Below are 26,544 nucleotides of genomic sequence, written 5' to 3' on the forward strand. Positions count from 1 at the left end.
GGAGGCAGGAACTTGGGAGTCAGAACTGGAGTCTTGAAGCCATCCAGGCATAGATCTCACAGGAGCCATTAACCTCTGTAAGCCTCAGATTCCTCAATGGCAAAAAAGGGATAATGAAACATACCTCATCAGGCAGCTTGTGGGAAAGCCACATGGGTTAACGTTAGCCACAGCGAGGGCGCACTGATTCTTAGCTATTATTAGAGTGAAAAACTACAGCAACAGAACACACTACCGACACGGCTCAACACTCCCACAGCTTCATGTTAAGAATCATCAGTGATGCAACATAAGACAAGGCTCCCCCAGGTGGGGCAGACCCATCCAAAAGACAGGGCGCAGAGAGGGGTCCTGGGGTCAAACAGGCTGGGGGTCGTTTTAGTTAAGTAAGCCAGGATTCCGCAACAGCTTTGCGCACTAAAAAGCGTTTAGCAGCATAAACGTTGACAGAACACTACAGTCGAAGGCAAGGAAATGAGGTCTCCTCTGCAAACTGGAGAAGGGCTGGGAGCCCAGTGCAGAACCCCATGAAGGCACGATGCTGGGCTCTAGTGTGGAGGAACCCCAGCCGTGAGAGAGCACCCCAACAATCTCCTCTTGGCTTTTCAGCTACACAGGGAGCCAGAGTCAGAGCTCTGTACAACCAGTATGATTAGGATTATGATTCTGTAAAAGTCACAAAAGCACCAGGCAGAAAACACGCCACAATAAAAGTTCGTCAGGGTAGTTACAGATAACTTGCTTTCTCTTCTGCATGTTCCAAACTTTTTATATATAGTTCCGTCTGCAACTACAGTTATGTTTTGGAGTATTGCTGTTGCTTTTTTGTTTATTTAAGTGTAAGAAAGAAAAAGTTCTGTGCAACCCACTTTAGACACTGAAGAGAAACATTTGGACGAAGTTTCTGGAGCATATTCCTGGGGAGGAATCCACATCTCCCAAGAAACTCTACTTCATTTAACCACAGAATGAGAAAAGAGGAGGAAAAATAAAATTACACCATGAAACCTGAATAACTTTCTGCCCCAGGTGGGCCTCCCAAAACCCATTTTTAGCAGCTGTTAGTCAGAGATCCAGGCCTCGGGTACAAAGACCAGATAACCTAAGGAGCATAGATCCCGAGCGACAGAAAATACGTCCATCTGTACAGAGAATACGCATTGCATTAAGTATAGTCTTATCTACATGAGTTTGAATGTGGAAACTGATAAAGCCAGCGCTCTAAAAGTAAACCAATAGGCTGATTGAAAATAAATAAACAGAAGCCACCTGCCCAGTCTAGGCACAGACCTAATGGAAGCAGGAAGGAGGACACAGCCCTGAGAGCCTGGAATGCCTTCCAGAAACCTCCCCGGCCACTTACTGCCTTGTTGACAGCCATTCGAAGTTCAATCACGCCCCCAAACTTCTGGGTCACAGCTCGGCTCACTGGGACATAGGCCATCGGGATGACCTCGATGGGGATTCCCCTGTGCCACTGATCCCCAAGGTTCTTTGAATCTTTCCTGGAAAGAAAGAGAAAGTACAACAAATGTAAATAAGCTCAGTGGGACAGACACAGCAAATTCAGGCATGCGGGTAATAATGAGGTAAGAGGACAAGGGAAGCGAGAAGGGTCGAGTGCGCGGGGCTTCAAATGCATTGGCTGTGTTTTACCGTTTAAGAAAAGCAGTAGCTTTCGTAAGTAAATATGACAAAAATGTTAAAACCTGGATGTGACTGGCTTGTCATATACAGGTGTGAAGAACATCATCATTTACAGCTGTAATTTTTTTTTTAATTAACATGCTCGCAGAAGTGCCTTCTATCAGACTCCCTGCAGGAGAATTTGACAGCCTGGTCAAAGACTGTCCACGACACAAGTCACGTGTGACCCCAGAGGCTGCAGGGATGCTGGGTCACTACCCAGGGGCAGGGCTTGACCCGCTTCTTCTGAGGCTCCTTGCTAGGAAGGCGCTCTGTTAACAAGCATGACAAGCTGTTTCCTCCTCCTTCCAGTGGACACATGAAATAGCAGTGCCTAACTTCAGCACGAAAGCAGAGCTTAATCCTCCACAATACTGCCCTCTGTCATAGACTATTAGGAAAGCCCCTCCCTCCACCTGTTTCCTCCTCTGTAAAATGAAGCCTGCGGTCCGATCTACCTCCTCAGGGGACAGTTCAGAACACCGAACATCGTACCTGAAATCGGCAATCACGATGAAGCGACTGGCATTGCCAGCCACAATTTTCTCCTGGGTCAGGCAGCCTCTGGGGCATGGGGAAGAAGCAGCAAATGAACACAGGGGTAAGTTAAGACAAAAACTGAATTTGGGAACTAAAATCAGATGCGGGAAACCAAAATCCACTCAATTCTGGCACTTAAAGAGAAATTGAATTTTTAATTCTTAAAGGAACCCCCCCCAACTCCATCATACCGTGCAACGGACTGACTTGTGTCTCCCGGCCCCTCCCCAAAAATTCAATTGTTCAAGCCCTAACCCCCAATGTGACTATACCTGGAAGATGGGGTCTCTAAGGAAGTAATTATGGTTCAATGAGATCATTAAAGTGTGGCCCTGGGCTGGTAGGATGGATATCCTTTTAAGAAGACACCAGAAAGCTCTCTTACTCTCCCCTCCCTCCGCCACAGGGGGCTGCACTGAGAAGGCCGCCATCTGCAAGCCCAGGGCTTCCAGAACTGTGAGAAATAAATTTTTCCATTTAAGTCACTAAGTCTAAGGTTTTTGTTATGGCAGCCCAAGCTAAGACATGCTGTTTCCAGTAAATGGACTATGGAAACACAGCCTGTGTCTGGGAGAAATGGTTCCCAGTCAGGCAGCGGGCGTAATCCCATCTAAGATGCATCTGCCAGGAAGCACTGTGCCTGGGGAGAAGCCACCTGAGCACGGCATGAGGCGGAGGTTCTGCAACTGGAGAAGTAAGGACAAGCTCTGAACAACCTGCCGTATCTGCAGTGTGACAGCCAGGTTATAAAGTGGAGAGGGCACAGTGAGATGTGAAGCAAATTCTGTGTCACTCCACAGTCTGCTTGATTGTACGAACGAGGAGACCAGGACTTCCTTCAACTCACCACTTCCTAACCCCCCAAAATCAACACCTGAGAAATGTTTTCCAAATCAGTGAATACATACATCACTAACTGCTCAGAGCCCACAGACCTCGTAATCTAGTCCTGGTAATACGTTTGCTTTAGCCTGTACAGTTTTTAAAGCTGGAATCAGCAGAAAGCAGCAAAGAGAACCCTTTAAGATGAATCATTTCATTGAAGAGGCCCAGGTTCCTGTCACCAGACTGCTACTAGCAACCAGAAATGCCAGGCTGGTTCTACAGCCTTATGTGAGCCACATCCAAGTAGAGAGACAAACTCATGTACATCACAGCGGCAATGTGTTTATTCTGTGTTCCACTTTGCTTTGCTAAGGATTAACCAGCAGATACTCTGCAAAAAAATCCCCACGACACTCACCCACCACCCTTGATGAGATTGAGATCAGCGTCTACTTCATCAGCACCATCGATGGCAAGGTCAATCTGTGTTGAGGGTAAGGAAAGATATAAAAACCACTAAGCTTGAACATGCCATAGCTCATCAGGTCCCAGCAGCCCTATTAGCCAGCACAGTTCTTCCTATTTAGCCAGTCAGGAAACTGAGGCCCTGAGAGGTTAAGCTATTCCACTAAGGTCACCAGGAAACAAACAGGGGAACCACACCCGGGTCCAACTCTCATCCACCACTTTACACTCCCTTTACTCATTGATGGGCTTCTCTGGGGATGAGCTGGAATTACTGAGAGCATGCAATCTCAACATGAGTAACTTCACCTCCAAGTACAGAAGGAGGTATACAGTATACCTGTGAGATTAAAATTTCATTGGGCGTGGGCATTAATGGAAAAAAGGCTGAGACACACTGATTCAGAAGTCTCCGTACTAATGTGGCAAAAATACCGGCATGCTGACACACATCTGATGCAATACAGAACTGGAAATTTTCTGAGGTACCCCCGCTATGACCCACCAAGGCACCTGTCTGGGCTGGCCCACTCCCTTTACAGGAAGCTCCACTGCCAGGCCCAAAAGCAGTGGGAATAGGTTCATTCATGTTTCAAAATTTGAAATCAAGAAAGGGATGTACTTCTTGTCACTCCTGGTACTCTGCAGAGACAAGGTGGGAGCCTCAAGTATGGTTTTTAAAAGAGCAGTGTAAAACCTCAGGGCACAAATTCAGTTCAAGCTGCAGTTAGAAGCTGCTTGGCCCAGGGCCTACAAAGCTTCAACGGGGCATCCTCGCTTCCACCCTTTCACAAGGATGGAGGTACAGCCTGCGATGTTCCTCCCCTCTCTGCACCATGGCAGCTCTCTGGGGCCTGGAAGGCGGCAACCTTTTCTGTCTGGGTTTCACGCCCACCTTCAGCCCAAACCACTCTCCCCACAGAGCTGAACAGCTGATTCAGCCTGTGCCCTGGCTTTACCCACAGATATCTCTGAACAGGCCCTTCCCGTGGTACTTACTAACCCATCTGTGGCCCACATGTCCCATGACACAGTGGATTAGTAGACCACCATCAAGTCTGTGTTCAAGCTGCCGAAATCCCACCTCACTCTTCCAATGCAGCCTTGCCCTCTCCTCTCCTTCTCCCTCTCCCCCTCCCCCTGCTGTGCACAAAGCCATTCCACTCACTCGGTCCTAGACACCCCAGCCAGTCTCAGCACTGCACACATGCCAGACTGGAACCGCTCCCATGGTTCCCATCTACCCCTCTCTGGAATGCTCTCTCCTGCCCTTGCCACCTAGCCTTCACAGCTCTGCTCAAACTTTACCCCTTCCCACAACACCCTTCTAAGCAGCATCCTCTAGAGCCAGAAGCACCTGGATTCACTTTCAGGCTCTGCCACTTACAAACAGCACGGCCTTAGGCAAATGCCTTGCCCTCTCTGTGCCTTTCTCCCATCTGTAAAATGAGCTAATAATGGTACCCACCCTCAAGACTACTGGAGCTTAAATACAGGTGACCCTTGAACAACATGGGTTGGAACTACACAGGTCCACTTATACAGATTTTTTTCCCACTAAATACGTACTACAGTACGTGACCCACGGTTGGTTGAATCCACAGATGCTGAACCGCAGATACAGAGGGCCAACTACAGGACCTGAGCATCCGCGGATTCTGGTATTCGCAGTGGGTCCTGGAGCCGCTCCCCATCAGATACCCAGGGACGACTGTGGTTTAATACAGGCCCGGCACTTAGCGTAGTAACTGGCACACAGTCAGGGCTCAGTAAACGCCAGCTGTGAGCATGCTGCTCGCTCCTCAGTCTCCTCCGGACTGTCTGTGTGTTTAATCATCTTCACCATACAGCTTCATTTTAATCTGTTTTCAAAGACCCATGGCTGCCTCAGACGATGCTTCTTATCTCCACTTAGTTCTGACGGCCGCCCTGCTCGTATACGTCTGTGTGAGAGCTGCAGGAAGCCCTGGGTCCCTGAGCCCTCTCGGTTAAACCACAGGGAATGTCCTAGAAATTAATAAGCTCTTCTCTTCTGACCTCAGCTAGGATTAATATTCAAAGTCCTAGGAGAAAAGCTAGTATGACTAACTGACTCTTCTCCTAGACTCAACAAGATATGCAGAGTCCACGAACAAGTGACAGCTATTTAAAAAAAAAAAAAGAAAGGAGACCAAAAAACCCAGCAGCCTCTCTCTACTTACCTCTGGGTGTCGGTCCAGGTCACTGAGAGTTAAGCCATACTGTAGGATGAGCTGACGGGCCTGTGGAGGACAGGAAAAAGCACCTTTAATCATTAACTCTAAGTGACGGCAAGAATCCCCAGAATCCTCTTGGATTTAAGTGTCAGACACTGAGTCCCACCAAGGCTTCATCTCAAATCCAACCTGGTCCACCACGAGGTAGGAGATCTAGCCCCATGAACAGCAAAAGTTAATTCATTCCAGAAGCTGGAAGAAGATAGACAGCACATAGTGAACACTGCTCCAGTGCTAGGCTGAGAGTTCCTCCTCAGTGACCTGTTACTTAAGATAATGTCAAGGGGGACTCCCCTGGTAGCGCAGTGGTTAAGAATCCACCTGCCAATGCAGGGGACAAGGGTTTGAGCCCTGGTCCGGGAAGATGCCACGGAGTAACTAGGCCAGTGCGCCACAACTACTAAGCCTGCACTCTAGAGCCCACGAGCCACAACTACGGAGCCCGTGCACCACAACTACTGAAGCCCGTGCGCCTAGAGCCCGTGCTCCACAGCAAGAGAAGCCACCACAATGAGAAGCCTGCACACTGCAACAAAGAGTAGCCCCGGCTCGCCGCGAGAGAAAGCCTGTGCGCAGCAACGAAGACCCAACGCAGCCGTAAATAAAGAAATAAGTAAATAAATAAATAAAGGTAGCGTCATGGCCTCCCAAAGCCTCTGGTAATACAGTACCAGTAGTTCCCTCCCCCCCACCACCCCCTCCCCCCCACCACCACCCCCCTCCCCCTCCACGGCCATTCAAGGTTTCACTTTCCACGGTTTCAGTTACCCAGGGGCAACCTTGATCCAAAAACATGAAATGGAACATTCCAGAAACAAACAGTTCACAACTTTTAAACTGCATGCCATTTTGAGTAGCTAGCCCTCATCCCTTTGTCCTGCGTACCCTGCCTATTTGTCATTTAAAAGCCATCTCAGTTATCAGATTGACCGTCACAATACCCCAGTGCTTGTGTATCAAGTAACCCTTACCTCACCCAATACAGGCATACCTCGTTTTATTGTGCTTCAGTGTACTGCACTTTGCAGGTACCGCATTTGTTACAAGTTGAAGGCTGTGGCAACCCTGACTCCAAGGAGTCTAGGGGTACAACTTCTCCAATAGCATTTGCTCACTTTGTGTCTCAGTGTCACATTTTGGTAATTCTCGCAATATTTCAAACTTTTTCATTATTGTTATTATATTTGTTACTGTGATCTGTGATCAATGATCTTTGATGTTACTACTGTAATTGTTTTTTGGCACTTTTAGCAATAAAGTCTATTTATTTATTCGTTTATTTATTTATTTATAGCTGCATTGGGTCTCCACTGCTGTGCGCGGGCTTTCTCTAGTTGCAGAGAACGGGGGCTACTCTTCCTTGTGGTGCGTGGGCTTCTCATTGTGGTGGCTTCTCTTGTTGCGAAGCACAGGCTCTAGGCGCGCAGGCTTCAGCAGTTGTGGCACGCAGGCTCGGTAGTTGTGGCACACGGGCCCAGCTGCTCCACGGCATGTGGGATCTTCCCGGACCAGGGCTCGCATTTTTGTCCCCTGCATTGGCAGGCGGATTCCTAACCACTGCACCACCAGGGAAGTCCCTAGCAATAAAGTATTTTTTAATTAAGGTATGTACATTGCTTTTTTTAGACATAATACTATTGCACATTTACTAGACTTCGATGCGGTATAAACATAACTTCTATATGCACTGGGAAACCAAAAAATTCATGTGACTCGCTTTATATCATACTCACTTTATCATGGTGGAATGGAACCAAACCTGCAATATCTCCAAGGTAATGGTCCCAAAGCGCAATAGGGATGCTGGCAATTCAGATATGCCAAAGACAAGCCATAAAGTCCTTTAAGTAAAAAAGTGAAAGTCCTCAATTTAGTAAGTTAAGAAAAAAAAGTTACATGCCGAGGTTGCTAAGATCTATGGTAAGAATGAATTTTCCATCCATGAAGTTAAGGAAGGAAAAAGAAAGCTGTGCTAATTTTGCTGTTGCATCTCAAACTGCAAAAGTTACAAGACTACAGTGCGTAAGTGCCTAGTTAAGATGGAAAAGGTATTAAATTTGTACAGTAGGATATTTTGAGAGAAAGAAAAACCATATTCGTGTAACTTTTATTATGGTGTATTGTTATAATTGTCCTATGTTATTATTTGTTGTTGCTAATCTCTTACTGTGCCTAATTTATCAACTAAACTTTATCATAGGTATGGCTGTATAGGAAAAAACACAGTGTATACAGGGTTCAGTACTATCCGTGGTTTCAGGCATCCACTGGGGGTCTTGGAACATATTCCTCCCAGATAAGGGGGAACTAACATTTTTTTAAATTTCCTAAACTAAGAGCCAAACCTACAAAATATTAGAAACGTCTCTAAAAAAATCTAGCAGTATGAAAAAAGACTGTGGAAGATCACTACAAATTGATACATACTGATTTCCAGACTACACTGTTGAATAAAAATAAGCAAAAGAATACATACACTCAGAAGAATATGTAAAGGCTGGACCTCCAGAATGGCTAGGTGAGAGCACCTGAGAGCACCAGACTGGGAAAGATTTAGGATGTTTGCAGGAAGAGTCAGCACCACCGACTCTATGGACATGCCTTTCACACAGGCTGACTTTAGGGGAGGGTTATCACCACCACAGGGCCCAGAGCAGAATTCGTTGCTGGAATAAATGCACCGTGAACCTTTGAGTCTGACCACTCAAGTTCAAGTGATAAGGATCTGTGTTCATGCCACTGCTTACAATACGTAGAGGAACTAAAGGATGGAAAACTTCTTTTCAAAAGCCACGTCTTGAAAATATTTTCTGCTTGAAAGTCAAAAGCACCTGAAATGTAGGATCCGAAGGTCTCGGTTCTAATCTTAAATGAACCAGCCACGTGACCCCTGGCAAGTTTTCTCATCTATAAAAAGATGCAGATGGGTAATGACCAATGTCAATCTTCAAATCCAAAATCCTAAGACTCTAACAATAAAGTACAAAGACCCTGGAATTTGCAATATATGGGACCTATTTGGATCCTGATTCAAACACACTGTAAAAAAGGATAAGACAATAGGGGAAATTTGAATCCTGGATTTTTATTTGATCCTATTAAAGGTTACCGTTTGATTTTTTTAGTATTGTTGAGATGTTTCAAAGTCTCCCTACTTTTCAGAGAGACATAATAAAATACATACAATGAAATCATACTACGCCTAGGATTTGTTTCAAAATAACAAAGGTGAAGGAGAATGAGGTACAGATGAAACAAAACTGGCCATGAACTGATAACTGTGGAAACTGGGTGATGGATCCGTGGAAGTTCATTATTCTTTATCCTTTTTGAAGTTTGAGATTTTCCACAATGAAAAGCTAAAATAAAATACTGACTGAAAAAAGTTCAAAAGAAAAAAAAACATGATTTTGCTCCTCTTAAAGAGAAATATATAATGAAGGGAGAAAACAACAATAAAAATGGTATTTCTGGATTATTTCTCAGTTCCTAGGTTTCTCCGAATGTAACACTGGAGGACCATACTAATTCCAGACCCTAAGCCTATGAAAACATTTGGAACGTCTGGAAGATGAACCCTCAAAGTCCCCCACGCCTCTTGGTATTCGTGCCTTTGGGGAATCCCTGCCCACAACGTCCCAAGGCTGTTCTGTGTTACCAGTGGCACACAGCAGAGGAGATAGCAAGACACTTCTGCGATTAGTTTATAAAGAAGGGGGGGCGTGCTCCCACAAGAGATCCTTCCCTCCCACCCTCCTTCCCCCTCACCCTCGCTCTCTTATCACACACACTGGGGGAAACCAGCTGCCAAGTCCTGAAGACATGGAGACAGCCCTGGGGACAGGCCCCTACCCCACAGGCTGTGAAGAATTAAGGCCCAGAACACCCACAAGACGGAGCTGGAAGCCCTGGCCAAGAGCTTAACTGCAACCTCCCCGGAGACCCGAGGCCAGAGCCCCCCAGGTAACCACTCCAGGTTCCTGCCCCTTGGAAACCAGGAGCTAATAAATGTTTGTTTTAAACTGCTAAGTCTGGGCATAATTTGTTCCAGCAAAGATATCTAATACAGATGGTGCTGGAATAATGCTGGGAACTGCATAAAGTTCAGTGTGATGTTCTATCATGCAAATAAAACTGTTACATACTACGGTTCCTGTTAATTTTATGTACTACTTTAGAAACAATACTAAACTGCATTCAAACGTATTACATGAACACTGGGCGTCAGGAAACTGTTCTATCATGATTCCTATAGGGAAACATCCTGTATATCATTGTAATTTAACATTCAAGTGTTAAGACTGCCTGCACCACTTGGCGGTGTTACTCTTTCATGAGGATGTCCTGTTTGTCCATCTAGATTGTAATCAGAGAGCACATTTCACATACACTTTTCACCCTATAGCCGTTAGGGTCAGTTAAGCCAATAGTTGAGTGAATAATCAATTATTTTGAGTTCAGTCAAGTTACCTAGTGCAAACTCCTGTTTTAAGAAAGAAATGGATGCCCAGAGAGGTCCCAGTGCTAAGTTAGGGGCAGGGCGAGGACCAGAAATACAGTCTCCTGCTCTCCTGCCCTGTCTAGGGACTAGGAAGGAAATCAGAAGATAAGGCAAACAAAGGGAATGTAGAAGAAAAAGGAAAGGAGAGGACGGCCTCTGCTTATAAATGGAATTGATGTCATCTCACATAATAATACTATGCTATTAATAACGTTTTTAACAATAACAATTTTAAAAGGAGTTCTTTGGCATTCCCTCCTCTACCTGAAATGCCCTGCCTCCTCCCAAACTCCAGCCCCTCACGCCCGGCTTTCCAGGAAGCCCCCAATCCCCTGTGCAAGGAGTGGGCTCTCCTTCCTCCAACAGGCACGTTACCTCTACTTCTTCTCTACCATATATTTGTAAAACATGACACACACAAATGTAGCATTTATTCATCCAACAAGCAGAGTGCCTACTAAGAGCCAGGCACCACACTGGGCACAAGCACTGCTGAATAACACCCGCCGTGCACAAGGAGCCTTGCACCCCTTTGAGAAGATAACCCCTCGGTGATCACCACGCTGACTGAAATCTGCCTCACCACCACCACCAGCTGCCCGTCTCAACACCCGTCCAGAGTCCGCACACGAAAGGAGCCCAGCAGATACGTTTGTCTATGTTATGTGGCTGGGAGGCCACCCCAACCTCCACAAGCCCTGTGTCCTCCCAGACAATAAGCAGTAACGTAAGGACAGGATCTGTTCTCCCTTTAAATCGTCTGTATCCCCCCCTTCGCGACGTGGAGGACCCTGTACAATGACCTCAAAGAGCCCACTGGGGTCGGACCCTTAAGTCCTGCTTCCATCAGCAGGTCCTCCAACTCTCCCTTCTCCCCATCTTTGACCGGACTCCGCACAAGACCCCCGCAAATGGCCCTGCACACAGAGAGAAGTCATCGTCACAGGTGGCACTAGCTTCCTCCTCCCTGAGTGTTATGGGTTATACTGTGTTCCCCTACAGAAAGGTATGTTGGAGTCCTAACTCCTAGTAACTCTGACTGTGACCTCATTTTGAGATTGGACCTTTACAGAGGTAATCAAGTCAGAATGTCATAAGGGTGAGCCCTAATCCAACAGGACTGGTGTCCTTAGAAAGGCAATTTGTACACACAGACAGAGGCACACCGGGAGAACGCCACGTGAACAGGAAGGCAGAGAGCAAGGATATGTGCCTACGAGCCAAGCAATGCCAAAGATTGCCATCAAACCACCAGAAGCTACGAGAAAGACAAAAAGGATTCTCCTTCATAGCCTGTAAAGCAATCAACATCTAGCCTCCAGAAAGGAGAGGCAATAAATTTGTTTATTAAGCACTCAATTTGTGGTTCCTTGTTATGGCAGCCCTGGGAAACGAATCCACTGAATTCAACACTACAGCCCTACTGTGGAGATACGGACCCATCACTGGCTCAGCCAGTACTAACGCAGACACAGGTGCTCAACTGAGATCAGTACCTGCTAGACACCAGACACTTCAGGCTCACAAGCTAAGGGGCTCCTGAGGGTGTAGAGCAAACAGCTGTCTCTTCCAGCTCTTAAAAGTGCAGGGAGCAGGAAAGCTAATGATTAGCTTGTGATTTTGAAAAAAAAAAGACAGGAAGCAATGCCTTCTCATTGCAATCCCACAGCTGGTGCCCCCAAATGCCTCATGTGATCAAGGACAGTGGCATGTGGCAGGCTAGCCGTCCTGTTTTTCATCAATTTCACAATAATACCTGAAAACGCTGCACTTCCCCTTCTATCAACTAACAGAGGTAGACTGAAAGCCAGCATGGGCAAACGCTGTTTTTTTGCCTAGACCAGATCTGGCTTTTAAATCCTTTTTTAAAATTTTCCTCTCCCAAAAGCTTTTAACTTTAAAGGGAAAATCTACAAAAATCCTTTTAAACACCTATGGGTTTACTTGTTTAAAAGGCAGAACATGAAATATCTTGATTTCCTTTCAGTCATTTCAGGAAGATTGCGGCTGGCTTAAACTTAACACAAAATAAGTTTGGGTTTGATGGTGGGGGCGGGGAAACAGAACAGTAACTCTGGACAAGCGAATTTTTTAAAGTCCTGTGAACTGTGAATGACTCCTCTACCTGATCAGCTGGAACCGGCCAGCATTTTCCAGTCTGGGTACATGGTTATTACTAACCACCACAACACAGAAGTGGGCTGGGAGGATGCTACCTTAAAAACACAGATCAAACTTCCCTTTAAAGATAGCAATTGAACACCTGTATTTAGCTCAGCTCTTTCCCTAAACCTCTCTAAATCTATGGTACAATAAAGGAATTTTTCTCAATGGCATAAACCAAAAAGAGGAAAAAACAGCAACCAACTTCTAAAAGCCAGATCACTGATGCACAATGGTAAATGGCAGAAATGAGGAAGAGAAATCCTAAGCCAGTGTCCTAAACCAGTACTGGAAAAAGCTAAGAAGCGACCAAATAAACGGCATAGAACCTCCCAAAAGGTTCAAGGACCAGCAGCCCTGTGAACTTCCGAAAACAGACACAACGGTGGGAGTGAAAAGCATCTTGCTCCACTACTGCCAAAGCAGCACGTTTATTCTCTGGCGGTCAAACAGCAGGTGTCAGGACTGGGCTGCGAGGCGCAGCTGAAGATGGGGTACTGCATCAGCAAGCTTTGGCTGTGCAGCAGCTACCCCAAGACTCAGAGGCTTAAGAGAGCCTCTCATCCTCCAGAGGAGGAGCCGAGGCCTGTTCACATGGCCGCAGAATGGTTTCAGCAGCAAAAGGGCCAAGCCACAAAGCAAAAGCACTCACTGTTCAAGCCACTGATGGCCTGCCATTTGGTCACATCCCATTGGCAAAACACGTCACACAATCAGGCCCAGAGTCAAAGAAATACTGCAACGTGTAGCAGGCACTTTTTCCCCGTCTACCACAGGCACTACGCTGAAAACGGGGGTTATGTCCCAAATAATGACAGACGTCTTCTAGCCCTCTTCTCTTACTTGGCTCCCGGGACACAGGCAGCCATGCATACCCCTCCTGAAAGGGCACTGGGCAGTCTTCTCTGGGAAACCTGACCAGCCAGAGGAAAAAAAAAAATGATCTGACACTAGGGGTTCCCCAATGATCTGTCTGCCACGAGTGCTCTTGGCAGACAAGCCGAGAGCAAGGACCACCCTCACCCCGAGAGCTGGTTTCCGGTCAGCTTCTTAGTCCACTAGTCTTCAAAATGAGCTGCAAAATCTTCTTTAAAAAAAAGAACAAAGCATTCTAACAATATTTGACTGTGTTGGTTGTTACATGACTATGTCAAAACTCAGAATTATACACTGAAAAGAGTAAATTTGGGGGCTTCCCTAGTGGCGCAGTGGTTAAGAATCTGCCTGCCAATGTAGGGGACACAGGTTCGAGCCCTGGTCCGGGAAGATCCCACATGCCGTGGAGCAACTAAGCCCGTATGCCACAACTACTGAGCCTGCGCTCTAGAGCCCACGAGCCACAACTACTGAAGCCTGTGCACCTAGAGCCTGCGCTCTGCAACAAGAGAAGCCACCGCAATGAGAAGCCTGTGCACCAAAACGAAGAGCAGCCCCTGCTCACAGCAAATAGAGAAAGCCCGCACGCAGCAACAAAGACCCAACTCAGCCATATTTAAATAAATAAATAAATAAATAAATAAATTTTTATAGATATTAAGAAAAAGAGTAAATTTTCTATGTAAATTATACCTCCAACAAACTGTTAAAAAAAAAAAAAAAAACTTTGAGAAAAGAGATATAGGAGAAGAAATACTAAAACAAAAACCAAAGTATTAACATCCTCAGGGAGCTAAGAGAAGAAATTGAAAAAAACTGCACCCATAAAACAAAAACCTTTTCAGAGAACAATAAAAAAAAGTTATTTGAAATTAAATACATGAGAGCAAAGAAAGCTCAACAGAAGGGTTAGAAAAAGGTAAAGCTGAAAAGACAAAAGGACAAAACAAGTCACAAGCACCAAGGGCATAACAAGTACCCTAAAAGGAAAGACCAGAGCCAGAGAAAACAGAGAAAAGAAAATTAAAGGAATAATAGGGGGGAAAATCCCCAAAATTGAAGAGTGTGAATTTGTAGAATGACATGTCCCAGCAAGCGCCCAGCATAGTGGACAAAAATAAACCCACACCAAGGCACAACATGGTGAAATTTCAGAACATTGTAGACAAAGAAAAGATAATATAAGGGTGTAAGAGTTCAGAGAGAATGAAAAATAGGTTTTATACAAAGGATCAAGAATCAGAATGGCTGCAAGCTCCTCAACAGCAAACTGAAAGCCAGAAGAGGGAATTCCCTGGCGGTCCAATGGTTAGAGCTCCACGCTTCCACTGCAGGGGGCACAGGTCCCATCCCTGGTCGGGGAACTAAGATCCCGCGTGCTGCACAGCGCGGCCAAAAAAAAAAAAAAAAAAGCCAGAAGATACAACAGAGTACTAAGAAGTGATTTAGCACAGAATTCTCTACGCAGGGGACTTCCCTGGTGGCACAGTGGGTAAGACTCCGCGCTCCCAATTCAGGGGGCCCGGGTTCAATCCCTGCTCAGGGAACTAGACCCCACATGCGTGCCACAACTAAGAGTTCGCATGCCACAACCAAGGAGTGGGCGAGCCACAACTAAGGAGCCCGCCTGCCACCACAACTAAGACCCGGCACAACCAAATAAAAAAATAATTAAATATTTTTTTTAAAAAAATAATTCTCTATCCAAATAACTGACTTCCAGAGGGGCTAAAGACTTTTTCAGACAACCAAAGTGCTGACAAGTTTGCATCCCGTGCACTTGCGTAGCTACCTAAAGGATGTGATTCACCAAAACTGAAGGAAGCAAAACCAAAGGGTTTCGGGGAGTAGTGGGGAGGAACGGGATGATCCAAAAGAGCAAGACAGAGGGCTTCCCTGGTGGCGCAGTGGTTGAGAGTCCGCCTGCCGATGCAGGGGACACGGGTTCGTGCCCCGGTCCGGGAAGATCCCACATGCCGCGGAGCGGCTGGGCCCGTGAGCCATGGCCGCTGAGCCTGCGCGTCCGGAGCCTGCGCTCCGCAACGGGAGAGGCCACAGCAGTGAGAGGCCCGCGTAGCTAAAAAAAAAAAGAGCAGACAGAGAAGGAAAGTTCCTGACAGCAAAGGGAGATCCCAAGACAACAGCCGAGGGTAGCTGCTACCAACCAGAGTACCAAGAAGATGAAGCTGATGGGAGAAGAATATCCACTGGGCCAGAATGAGGTGAGATTTTCCATCCAAGTAAGAGTTTGGGGTTGACTTAGTAAGGAGTCTTCAGACAACCAAGGAAATGGAAAAAAACAAAGGCATCATTTACTTAACTTTCAGGAAAACAAAATAATGAGCAGGCAGGCACGGAAGCGCAATCATAGCTGACCGCACAGTTCAGCTGTAGCTTGGACATCACAATTCTGAGTGAGGCCTCACCAAAACGTAACTGTACTGCAGACTAGGAGAAGGGTGTCTGACCTGTGACGGCAAGGAGGGAAGAGAGATAACCGAATGCTCGTCTTCCCTGCATCCGTTCAGCGTGGAATTATTACCTCAAGTTGAAAAAAAAAATTTAAATGGCAAGAAAAGCATGTAGTTTCCAGACTTTGGAAATACCCAATCAGCTAAAAGAGTTTTAAAAGTATGTCCATCTCAAGAGCAAGAAATGGTGGTGGTCAGGAGTGGGGGAGGGTGTGAAGGGAGTGTCTTATTTTTTAATAAAATGACTTGAATTATTTGATTCTTCAATCTATGTGTATGTATGGCTTTAATTAAAAATAAGCACCAATATGAAATAATTTTATTCAACAAGAAATTAAAAATACTAGATGATCAAGTCACTTGGAAAAATCAGACACTTCGCTTTTTCAAGAGCGAGGCAACCCATCACAGCCCCTCTGACTTTAAGAGCATCTCCTCAGAACATCAGGATTTCCAAAGCAAGAAAGGCCAGGTAAAACCACTCCTTTTCTAGCCTGAAGCAGGAATTATGGTATTGTCTTCAGTTCCCTGGGTGTCCGGGCAGCTTGTCAGAGCCTCCAAGAGATTTAACTTCAAAACAGCTCCGACAGCGCGCACTATCCTTCCTAACTTCCTATCCTGCCTACCTGGAATCCTTCCTCCACTCCCTACTCTGACAGGCTGGGGCACACACCTGACACATCCTGCCTCCAGGACTGAGAGTTTCTTAAGACCTAGCTGTCCAAAACCATGTCCACAACATCACAGGAGCACAAATCACCAGCAATGCCAACCTTTAACCCCAATTCACAGGATCCCTGCGACGAAGCCAATGAGAGACGACACACATACCCTCCCCACAACAGCCAGGTGAGGCATGGGGCTCTATCTCGGCACCTCTCTTCCCTCCTTTCCTGAAGTCTACTATTCCCTTATCTCTCCCTGTATTTAACTGGCTCCACTGCTTTCCTTCACCAGCCCCTATTATTTCATGGTGGAACAGCATTAGACATGGACTCAAACTACTGTACTTGCATTTCTAATGCATCACTTAACGCCCTTTAGCCTCAGTTTTTTCATCTATAAATGGAGATAATACTCCTTGAGGACGGAGACCATGTGGTTCTCTCTACGTACTCTGTGGTGCCTAATACAAGATACACTAAAATATTCACGTCTAAAACCATGCTTCCGAGGAGCAATCTCCAATCACCTGCGCTCCCGCTCCTGGCTCTCTCGCCCAGAAAACCCTGGTACACAACCCAGAGCCACACCCCTACATCCTCAGGGACCCAGAAGATTCATCCAACTGCCAAGATGCAGAATGGAAAGCAGGACATACCTGGAAGGAAGTGGGAATACAGACGAGGTTCAGATTCTCTTGTTTCACTCTTTCAGCTGTGGAGACAAAAGCCGCGTTGGTGGTTTTTCTCTCTCCTCACCTTATTTTCCTTGTACTCACATTTGCTCAAATCCCACAGAAAAGGTCCAACCCCTCCCCCCACTGAAATGTCCCTTTCATTCTATGTCCCCACCCTTGCTGAAAAGTTGGTAAACAGCCTTCACATGTCACTAGACAGGGACAAAAAAGCCTAAGGAGGTAAGTATTAACCACAGAAAGAGCAACGTGAGGGTTTGCTAGTATGTGCGTGGTGATATTCAAAGAATTTTGTACACATGAACTTTTAATCCAGTAACCCAAAGATAACTTACAATTACTATCCCCATTTTACAGATGAGGAAACTGAGGCACAGAGAGGCAAAGTAACTGGTACACAGTTAACAAATGACAGAACTGGGATCCGATCCCAGGCAGTCTAGTGCCAGTCTTAACTACTTCCCTATATAGGCTTTTACAGAGAAAAGCTAGAATTTGACTTTTACAGTTAGTAAAAAAATATAATCATTTATAATAGACCCCAGGGGGTGGTTAAAGAGGGTTTATTTATTCACTTTGGATTTGTACCTTTCGGGAAAACTTGATTTAAACAAAAAGAAAAGTCTTGGGAATTCCCTGGTCGTCCAGTGGTTAGGACTCGGTGCTTTCACAACCGGGGCACGGGTTCAATCCCCGGTCAGGGAACTAAGATCCTACATGCCGACGATGCGGCCAAAAAGAAACAAAATACAAAAAGGAAAGTCTTAAGGGATGCGGACAAAGAACGTCTCCCGTCATTTCAGTAAACAAAGGATGTCGCAGCCATCAAGCCCTCAGCCTCTGCAGCTGCCCCCAAGCGGTGCACCCCTGAGAGAATTCAGGACGGAAAGAACAGGATACTGGCTCTAGATTAAGGTGCATATCAAAGGAATAATTTCATTGAGCCCAGACCCTTGCATCTTCCATACACAGGAAGCACTACACTCGTTAACTTGAGATGTCTGGTTTTTCTTTAATTAATCTTTTGATGTTTGACTGCCCGGGGGTTTTTTTGCAAAAACTCCTATATATCCTGGCTCCTCAACAGTCCCCCAGAGCTATCTGGGAGGCTGCATCCCACGTTTAAGTCCTCAGTAACACCCCCAAATAAAACATAATTCTTGGGCAATTCTCTGGCGGTCCAATGGTTTAGGACTATGCGCTTCCACTGCAGGGGGTGCGGGTTTGATCCCTGGTCGGGGAACTAAGATCCCACGTGCAACACAGCATGGCCAAAATAAATAAATAAATAAACAACACACACATACAACATAATTCTCAATTTTGAGGCTGTGTATTTTTTTTCAGTCGACAGGGAAAAACTGTCTTATTAAAAATTTCAAGTCTCCTTAATCACTGGGTGTACACCTTGGCAGATTCAGATGCCACTATTATGAAATCCACAGTAATCCCTGCGCCCTAAAATCCTTCACATACTCAGTGCTGAGGCAGAAAGGTGTGCAACACTGAGTTCTCCAGAAGCCATCACACCCGCACCACAACCATTCCTTAAAGACAAAGCATTCCTGCGCTTTGTCCCCTGAGCACAGCCCCTTGGCACCTACCAGAGGAGATCCACATTCAGGCAAGCCTGGCCTCTGGGCTCTGTTCTCACAAACAAGAGCGGGGCGGTCAAACCTGTCCAGCAGCCACCGGGGTTGATAATTCTTGAGCCCTTCCTGAGCCCAGAGACACCCAAATCAGAATGAAGTCAGCGTCTGCAGAGCCTGCCACCGACTGCAGGTTCACGGACAGGCCGAGCCTGCGCTGGCCCGGCAGACCTCGATTTGTTTGCTTGAGAAACCGCAGGCTTTAGAGGGTTTGCCTGCCTCGGGATCCATGAGGCCACACACACACACACACACACACACACACACACCACTGATGACAATTAAGATTCTGTGGAGACCTCACCCTAAGTCAGCTCCTCACCCAGCTCAGCAGAGTAAACAAAGCCAGGGCAACTCCAAATTTGGGTGAAGAGGTCCAAGAATCCCACCCAGAGAAGAGCAGAAACACTCACCTGGCCACGGGCTCCACAATGCTGGTGCCAAGCTGCGCCCTGCTTCCTCCCTCTCCTCTATGCCCCCATCCCCACCACCCCACACAAACATCCAGGAGTCAGCCTGAAAACATACCTATTCGCTGCACAGCGTGGACGATTGTAGAACCACTCCCGATTCCCAGCACTTGGTTATTCTGCAACAAAAAGGAGGAGGGAAATCCAAGACTTATTAATACCGTGTTTCACTCCCTTCTGCAGCCCACTTCCTAGGGCTATAAAATTATTAGGAACAGCAATTCACCAACTTGGGTGCAAGGTACTGTGCCCACAGAAACATAATCACTGACCCTCAAAGCTGTGCTATGTCCTGGTGCCCAGTGGCAATTTATCAGCAGAGCCCTCCTCCTTTCATTCCTGACAATGACATCACCATTTCCTCCTGTAAAAAGATAAACTGAAGCCTATTAAAAATGGTAAGCATTTATTTCAGCAAAAATCAATTTGCATTGGGCAGCACTCAGTCTAGCAGGCAGGAGGGAGCTCTGAGGAGCTGTACAAAATTAAGACTTTTATAGCAAGAAGCAAGCGGGCACAAGGAAGTTATATTGGGCAAAAAAGCAAGCTGGTTATTGTAAGGTTACTTCCCTGTAGGGGACGGCAGGGCTCTACCAGGCAGATGACCTCAATAGTGCTGATAAGGTGATTCCTGACTGGCTGAGCTAAGATTCCATGCTAAGATTCCATTTCCGGGAGAGCCAGAAGTGTAACTAGGTATTGTTTGGTGATGCGGGGCTTGGCGTAAGCGACTCCATTTTGGGTCTGTTGTCTCATTTTTAACACTCCCTACCTCTTATCAACACAAAAGATTTGGCTTATTTGCGACTTAAGTCAGCCTCACGGAAATGGCCTGCAGATGGACGCTGAACGATTTTTGGCCATCCCCGGGAGCACGATCAGAAAGGAAAGACCCTAGGAGAAAAACAGCCTAGCTGAACGTTAAGAGCAGAAAACAGAGGTTTCTGGCTTCAGCGCCTTTTCACACAAGTTTAACATCTACACAGTCGCCATCAAGTTGGTGGCATCACAGCGAACCTCAGAGACACATCAAGGCTACCATCCAGAGCTCCAGCCCAAGTCAACAGAAGAGAGTCTGAAGCAACCTTGAACGGCAAATCACGTCAACTCTGTCCGACTGATCCCAAGGGGTCCTCATTTTGCACAAGCCTGCTTCAGACAAAACGGGGAGAGGGTGAAGGCTTAGGTGGGAACATGAGAAACAGTCTTCATCTGCCATATAGGAAGCCACTCCTTGAGTACAATGGAGAAGAAACAGGCAACTTACTACTGAGCTTATTATCTTAAGAAGAGGGGGCAGGTACCTCAGAGTAGACCAGAGGCAGAGCCGGGGCCCAGCCAAGGTCAGTTAGACCACAAACGGCAAAACAAGGTCAGAGTACAAACAGTCAGGAACTAGTGTGAAGCTTGGTTCCTAAGCAACTTCCTGGGAGTAATCTCCTGCCTGTTTAGGGCAAAACAGCTACAAGCCAAAGCTTAACATCATCTGTTAAGCACCTCCCAGGAAGATTCATAAATGTTAATATAAGTCAAATCTCACAACAACCCCTTGTGACCTCAAGGCCCTTAGCCTCACTTTAGAGATGAATCCAACACCCTAAGGAAAAATTTAAGACTTAGAAATGAGCAAGAGATTACTAGACATACTTTCAATGAAATGCTGGAATCTGCAGGTAGTATCTGATCCTACAGGGGTGCGTGTCTTTGCTCAAAGTTTCAAAGTCACCAAATAACACCAAGGGGCCTTAAAACAGGGCTTGTGCTAGGTCAGGATTTCACCTGTGATGATGCCCTCAAGAAGGCAATGCATCCAATAGCCATTTAGCTACTTGGGCAAACCTCAATAGCAAGGTCTTCAAGACCAGTAAATGCTACATCACGACACAAAATAGCTGAATATCAGAAAATGTACAAACCTTCAAGTAACGAGGAAATGTCTTGACTAGGTAGGTTCAACCTGACCTTCACACCCAACCTGAAGCTGTGAGCTCTAGCTGTACAGTAATTCAACTGTCAGGTTCCGCATTACCATACGCTGCCATATACTCACGTCACCCAGCAGGCAGGTGGCACACAGATGAACTTGGGTGAGTCACACAAGCTCTGCGCAAGGCTCCTCCCTTGGCTTTTGGAAGAGGCCAGGAATTGCACAGGCCTGCCAGGCCCAAGGCTCCTCAACCCTGTGGTCCTGCTACCTTGCAATCAAATGACTGGCCGAGAATCGGTGTACCAGCCAAAGCCAAATAGATGCGGCCCAACAGCAGAAGGCTGCCAGGCAGGCTCTGCTGTACGAGCAGGCTCCTCCTAGCGGCAAGTACTTGACAACAGGTCATACGTGCAAAAGCACAACTTGGGTCACCTTGTCCGGTAGGGTGACCTCTTCTGTTGACCAACCGGAACCACTGCCCACCAACTCCTTCAAGCCAAGCCAGCCGAAAAGCTAAGCCCAGGCTCCAAAGAGAACAAAGGAGGCTAGGGACCTTCAGGAGAGCACGGCCCTGCACGGTGACCCATCCTGCAACAGGCACATCTGAGTCCCGGGTGGCTACCCAAAGGCTTCAGCTGAGAACTCTCCAAGTTTTCCACCCACCCGGAAATGCAAGTAGTCACCAACGGGCTAGGGAGATTCACCCCACAACCTCCATATTCGTGTCCACACTCCGCATAATTCATCAAGCATTTACTGGGAAGGCCCCACTGTGACCAACACGGAATGAAAATAAGGTTAACTACCCTCCAGAAGCTTACCCTTCAGGGAACTGGGAGACGCACATACACATAACTAGACCATAAAGACACCTAAGAGGCATAAGGCACCTAAGAGGTATGGAGTGCTACAGAATTCAAGGGGAGAACTGCTTCCCCTACGAGACTAAGGAGAAACTGAAAGGAAGAATGGCCTTTGAACCAAACCCTGAAGGACATATACGATTTTAATAGGCAAAAGCAGCGGACAAGAAAAAGCACTCTTGGTCAAGGGTTTTGATATTAAAACACACACTCTATGCCAGTAGTCTGTCCTTTCCAATGTTCTGGTACATGGGAGAGAAGGGGGCAGAGAAGGAAACAAGACTGTGGGCTTAAAGACAAGAACCAGAGCCTCTCATCTGTGTATCCCCTCCACCTGCCTCAGTACTGGTTGACAATAGATGCTCCTGATGTGTCTTATGGAGGTTAGGACGAGGCCACCTGAGGGGCACAGTGACAAGAGTAGATTAAAGCTTCAGAAGATGGTAATGCACCACTTGGGTGGTCGACAGAGGGGACGAGATAAAGGCAACTGCAATCTTCTGGCCATGAGGAGAGCCTAAACCGGGAAAGTTGGCAGGCCAACAGGAAGGGTCAGTTCTAAGAACATTCCAAAGGTGGAACCAACAGGACCTCGCACACAACCTAGCTTGATAAACTTACACAAGTGAGTATGAAACGGAGCAGGACCCTATGGGGTCCTCCCGTACAAATCCTTTCCGTGTCCTTCGCTTCCTGTTTGTAGGAAATAGGCTTCTTTCAGCCTCCTTGACCTCCCCTGAGTTCCAAAGGGCAGATTCAAACAGTTGCTAATCAGGGAAGGAAGGGACTGCAGCAACCAGGGAGGTGAAGTCAGGAAGCAATGGTGCTGCGACAGGCAAGGTCCCGGTTCCTTCTCAAGGAATATACAAAACAATACAACTCTGAGTTCCTGTACGGGAACTAAGGCCCCACCCAGGTGGAAGATGGTAAATTCAGGCTGGGCGCAAGACTTCCGGCTAACCATCACCCAGTTACCTCACCATCAACCAATCAGAAGAAAGTCTGCACTCAGTGGAAGATAAGACTCTGAACGCCCCCTCCCCAAATGATTAACTGCGATTAACTTCCCCTTTCTCCCCTGGAGTTGATCCTTGGAGTCTGCCTTCTCCCCAGGTTGCCGGCCTCCAGAATAAAGTAACCTTTTCTTTCCAACCAACACTTGTCTTTGGAGGGGTGAGCAGCAAAACCTGGGTTGTGTAACAAGTAAACAATTGCAAGACACAAAGTGCTAAAGGAAAACTCGGCCTTAGATGGAAAAAAGGATAGGATACCCCCTGGAGAGAGCAGCTAAGCCTTGACAGTGAGGTACGGGACTATGCTCGATAAACCTGTGGTTCTGAATTAAGTTATCTTGTCTGCAAAGTATCCAGGACCAGCCTCTCCTCCTCCCTTTAGCCACATTTCTGACCACCACACCAACTACCTACACATAGTAGGCACTCAACAAATACCTGCAATGAATGAATCAAAGTTACAAAGCAGAAAATACAAAATTCAAGTAGTGTTGGCATCTCAGAAAAGAAGTTTGAAAAGGAAAGTGGGTGTAACAGATTGGGGTGAGTGCCCCCAAAAGGCCTATGACGATCTCCCCAGGATTGCCTGGTAACTTCACGCAATAATGTAGCCAGAATACAGTGTTTTGCGGCTCTGGCCTAAGGTGGGAGCTTGCAGATTGTAATTTAACCAAATACAAAATAATAAAACAATGGTCAGGGAGGGGCGTGCCACAAAACAGGAATGCAAACAGGTTAACAGGAAATCTAATACATGGGTCTTTTCTAATTGTATAGATCTCATTTATCCATTACATTTATCCATTACGATTCACTTTATCCAGGCATTTTGAAATTTCAGCTTACCGTCCCAATTTTGTAGCTGAGGCACGTGAATCCCAAAAGGAGAGCCAGATTACACATTTTACATCATCTCTGTGAATCCCCATAGAAAATCCTATTGCTAACCACACTATTAAACCAGAACAGAGCAGCTGTGTAACAGGTGGAAGGGCACTGGAACGGAAGTCACTCGGTTTGGGTCCCGGAGGATCCTTGGTCATTCCTCCTACAGAACACGCTGAGCCAAAGGTTACCACACTCGCCCCTCCCACTTAGCCAGGCGGTGGGAGGATCAAACATTTATCTAGCTAGGCAAAATAACTTTGTACACGAAAGCATTACCAAATGTAAAGAATAAAGAACCATCACTAGAGAAAAGGGAATCTGATACCACTTTCCAGGAAGCAGAAAAGAAAGACTAAAAGCCAATAAAGTCAAGAAAACTCCACCTAAGGGCAGAGATACTCCACTTGGCCGCCGGTATTACAATTAAGATAACTGACTGCTGACAGCAAATGCGCTCGGGTTAAAAGACTCCACCCAAGAGGACCACACCCACAACACAGCAAACAAGCAGGGCCACGACCTCGCCAAGTAAGAGGTAAACATCTCCACATCCCGACCTTAAAGAGGGTCCTCCAGACTTCAAGTGTCAAAAGGAGGAGGTTTAAAGCCTGGGTTTCTCCTCTGGCTCAGTCTCCTCTTCCCTCCAAGTACCCTCAGGAGCGGGTGCGCGCCCAGCTAAGTACTTTCTTGGAGTAAAATTTCAAAACACTTTTAAAATCAGCTCCCCCACCCCCGACTTCCCAGGGCAGTGAAGCGAGTGAAGACCTCTCGCAGTCCCAGTCTCTTATTTGTTGAAAAAGAAGCCACATGCTAAGTCCCTACTAACCCCACTCCAAACATTAGACACACACCACCAGGCTCCACTTTGCAAACTTATCTGGCCTGGACAAGCAGTCTTTAGATAGCACAACTTTAGGGAACGCGACCCCAACCGATTCCACATCTAAAAGGCCTTGAAGGAGCAGGTCTCAAGGTAGGTGAAATGCGTACCCCTTCCCCTCTCACGCAGCTCCCTCCCTGCCAGGAACTAGGCGCAACCGGCAGTGCCCAGAGCGCGAGCCCATCAGGCCGAGCACGGGCGCCCCACGTCCTGAGCTGCTCACCCTCACGTGGTTCTCCACGGCCGCGCGGCCCGCCAGCTTCTTGGCCTCCTCGGCCTTGGACATCGTGGAGGGGGCCGGGCAGACGCTGTTAGCGTCCCCGCCAGCTGTACTTGTGCTGCCAGCGCCGAACTGCGCGCGTCCCGGCAACTGCACGTGGGAACCCGGAACGCCCCAGCTGCTCCCGCCTCCGCCAGAGGCCGCGCCCCCGGCCCGCCCGGGCAGCGGGGCCAGGACCCGCCCGTAGAGGGTGCTGAAGGGCCCGGGTCGCTGCATCCCGCCGCCCCGCTCCAGCCTCCGCCACGGTCCCGCCCCTGGCTCTGCCGGAAGTCTGGTAGCTGACGTACTAGGTCCGCGTCTGCTGCAGCGCGGGGCTTTCTGGGAAATGTAGTTCTACGGCTTCAATGGCCTAAAGCCGTGCCCCAGCCTGGACTACCAGCCCCACAATGCTCCGCGACCGGGTTCGCAAATCTCGGCGACAGCCATTGGCGCAACGGCTTGTACCGCCCAAGTAGCCCCGGTGGGGTCAATCCTGGAGATTTTTCTCTTTGCTCCAGCATCTGCGAGGGGAGTGTTAGACCTGACCCTGTTGTTTTTTCTAGAAGTAAGAACGTGGCGGTGGACGAGGCCTGAGGGCAGTCGCTCTTCTAGAGATGTCCTTTTGGGAGTGACTTCTCTAGACTGACGCCACAGGGAAACGCACCTGGGGGCTCCGACTCCCACTTTAGTCCATCCCTAGGCCCCCCCGCCCCCCACCGCAGGCCCGAGGCTACAAATTAGAACGCCCAGCCTTAGATGTTGTTCTGCATTGGGCAGCGTTGGAAGGCACGGTTTTCCTCCAGATGGAGCCTGGCTGGGAACATACGTGTGCCCTGCAGAAACCCTGCAATACTTGTTGATTTAAAAAGGGCTTTCACTGAACCTAACAGCTTTCTCTTTTCTTCTCTACCTTTAAAGTGTCTTGCTGTAGGTGTGGACGAAAAAAAACGCACGACGTAAGGGCAGTGACTTTCAGCTTTATTCTGGGACCTTACTAGGGACTCTAGCCTGGGAGATAAACCTCTCAGCTATGTGGAACTATTACGAAGAGATAGGGGAGGTGCCGGTATATATATATATATATATATATATATATATATATATATATATATATATACACACACACATATGTATACATATATATGTATATGTATACATAGAATTTTTGATCTAGGAAATGTAGTTAAGCATACATCTTGGTAAAAGATGACTGCTAATCATTAAAAATATATATATTGAATATATCTCAAGTTAATGATTTTAGTGCTTTCCCAAATATGGGAAGATCCAAGAATCTAGGGTCATTGAAATTCTTACTTAGATATGCATTTAACTATCTAGGGGCCATGTATCCAAAACACAAAATGCTTCATACTGTTTTTCTTCATCCTGAATTCCCCTCAGGGTGCACTGCTGGTGGGGCAACTGCAGGATTGAGACTTAGCCCTTCGTGTAA

General features: G+C 47.0%; 1 protein-coding gene across 1 annotated transcript in view; it reads right to left on the bottom strand.

Moving 5' to 3' along the window:
• RPIA (ribose 5-phosphate isomerase A) overlaps nucleotides 1–25,329 on the bottom strand; it is a 31,005-nt gene extending 5,676 nt beyond the window's left edge. The window contains exons 1-7 of the mRNA XM_065891294.1: nucleotides 25,053–25,329; nucleotides 19,317–19,377; nucleotides 17,104–17,159; nucleotides 5,718–5,777; nucleotides 3,470–3,534; nucleotides 2,182–2,250; nucleotides 1,364–1,505 (exon numbers count right to left, since the gene is read on the bottom strand). Coding sequence (XP_065747366.1) covers nucleotides 1,364–1,505; nucleotides 2,182–2,250; nucleotides 3,470–3,534; nucleotides 5,718–5,777; nucleotides 17,104–17,159; nucleotides 19,317–19,377; nucleotides 25,053–25,325 — 726 coding nt within the window. The 5' untranslated portion in view covers nucleotides 25,326–25,329. The remainder of the gene's footprint in view (nucleotides 1–1,363; nucleotides 1,506–2,181; nucleotides 2,251–3,469; nucleotides 3,535–5,717; nucleotides 5,778–17,103; nucleotides 17,160–19,316; nucleotides 19,378–25,052) is intronic.
• Between the last annotated feature and the right edge of the window lie 1,215 nt (nucleotides 25,330–26,544).

This window comes from Phocoena phocoena, chromosome 14 (assembly GCF_963924675.1).
Source record: "Phocoena phocoena chromosome 14, mPhoPho1.1, whole genome shotgun sequence".
NCBI lineage: Eukaryota > Metazoa > Chordata > Mammalia > Artiodactyla > Phocoenidae > Phocoena > Phocoena phocoena.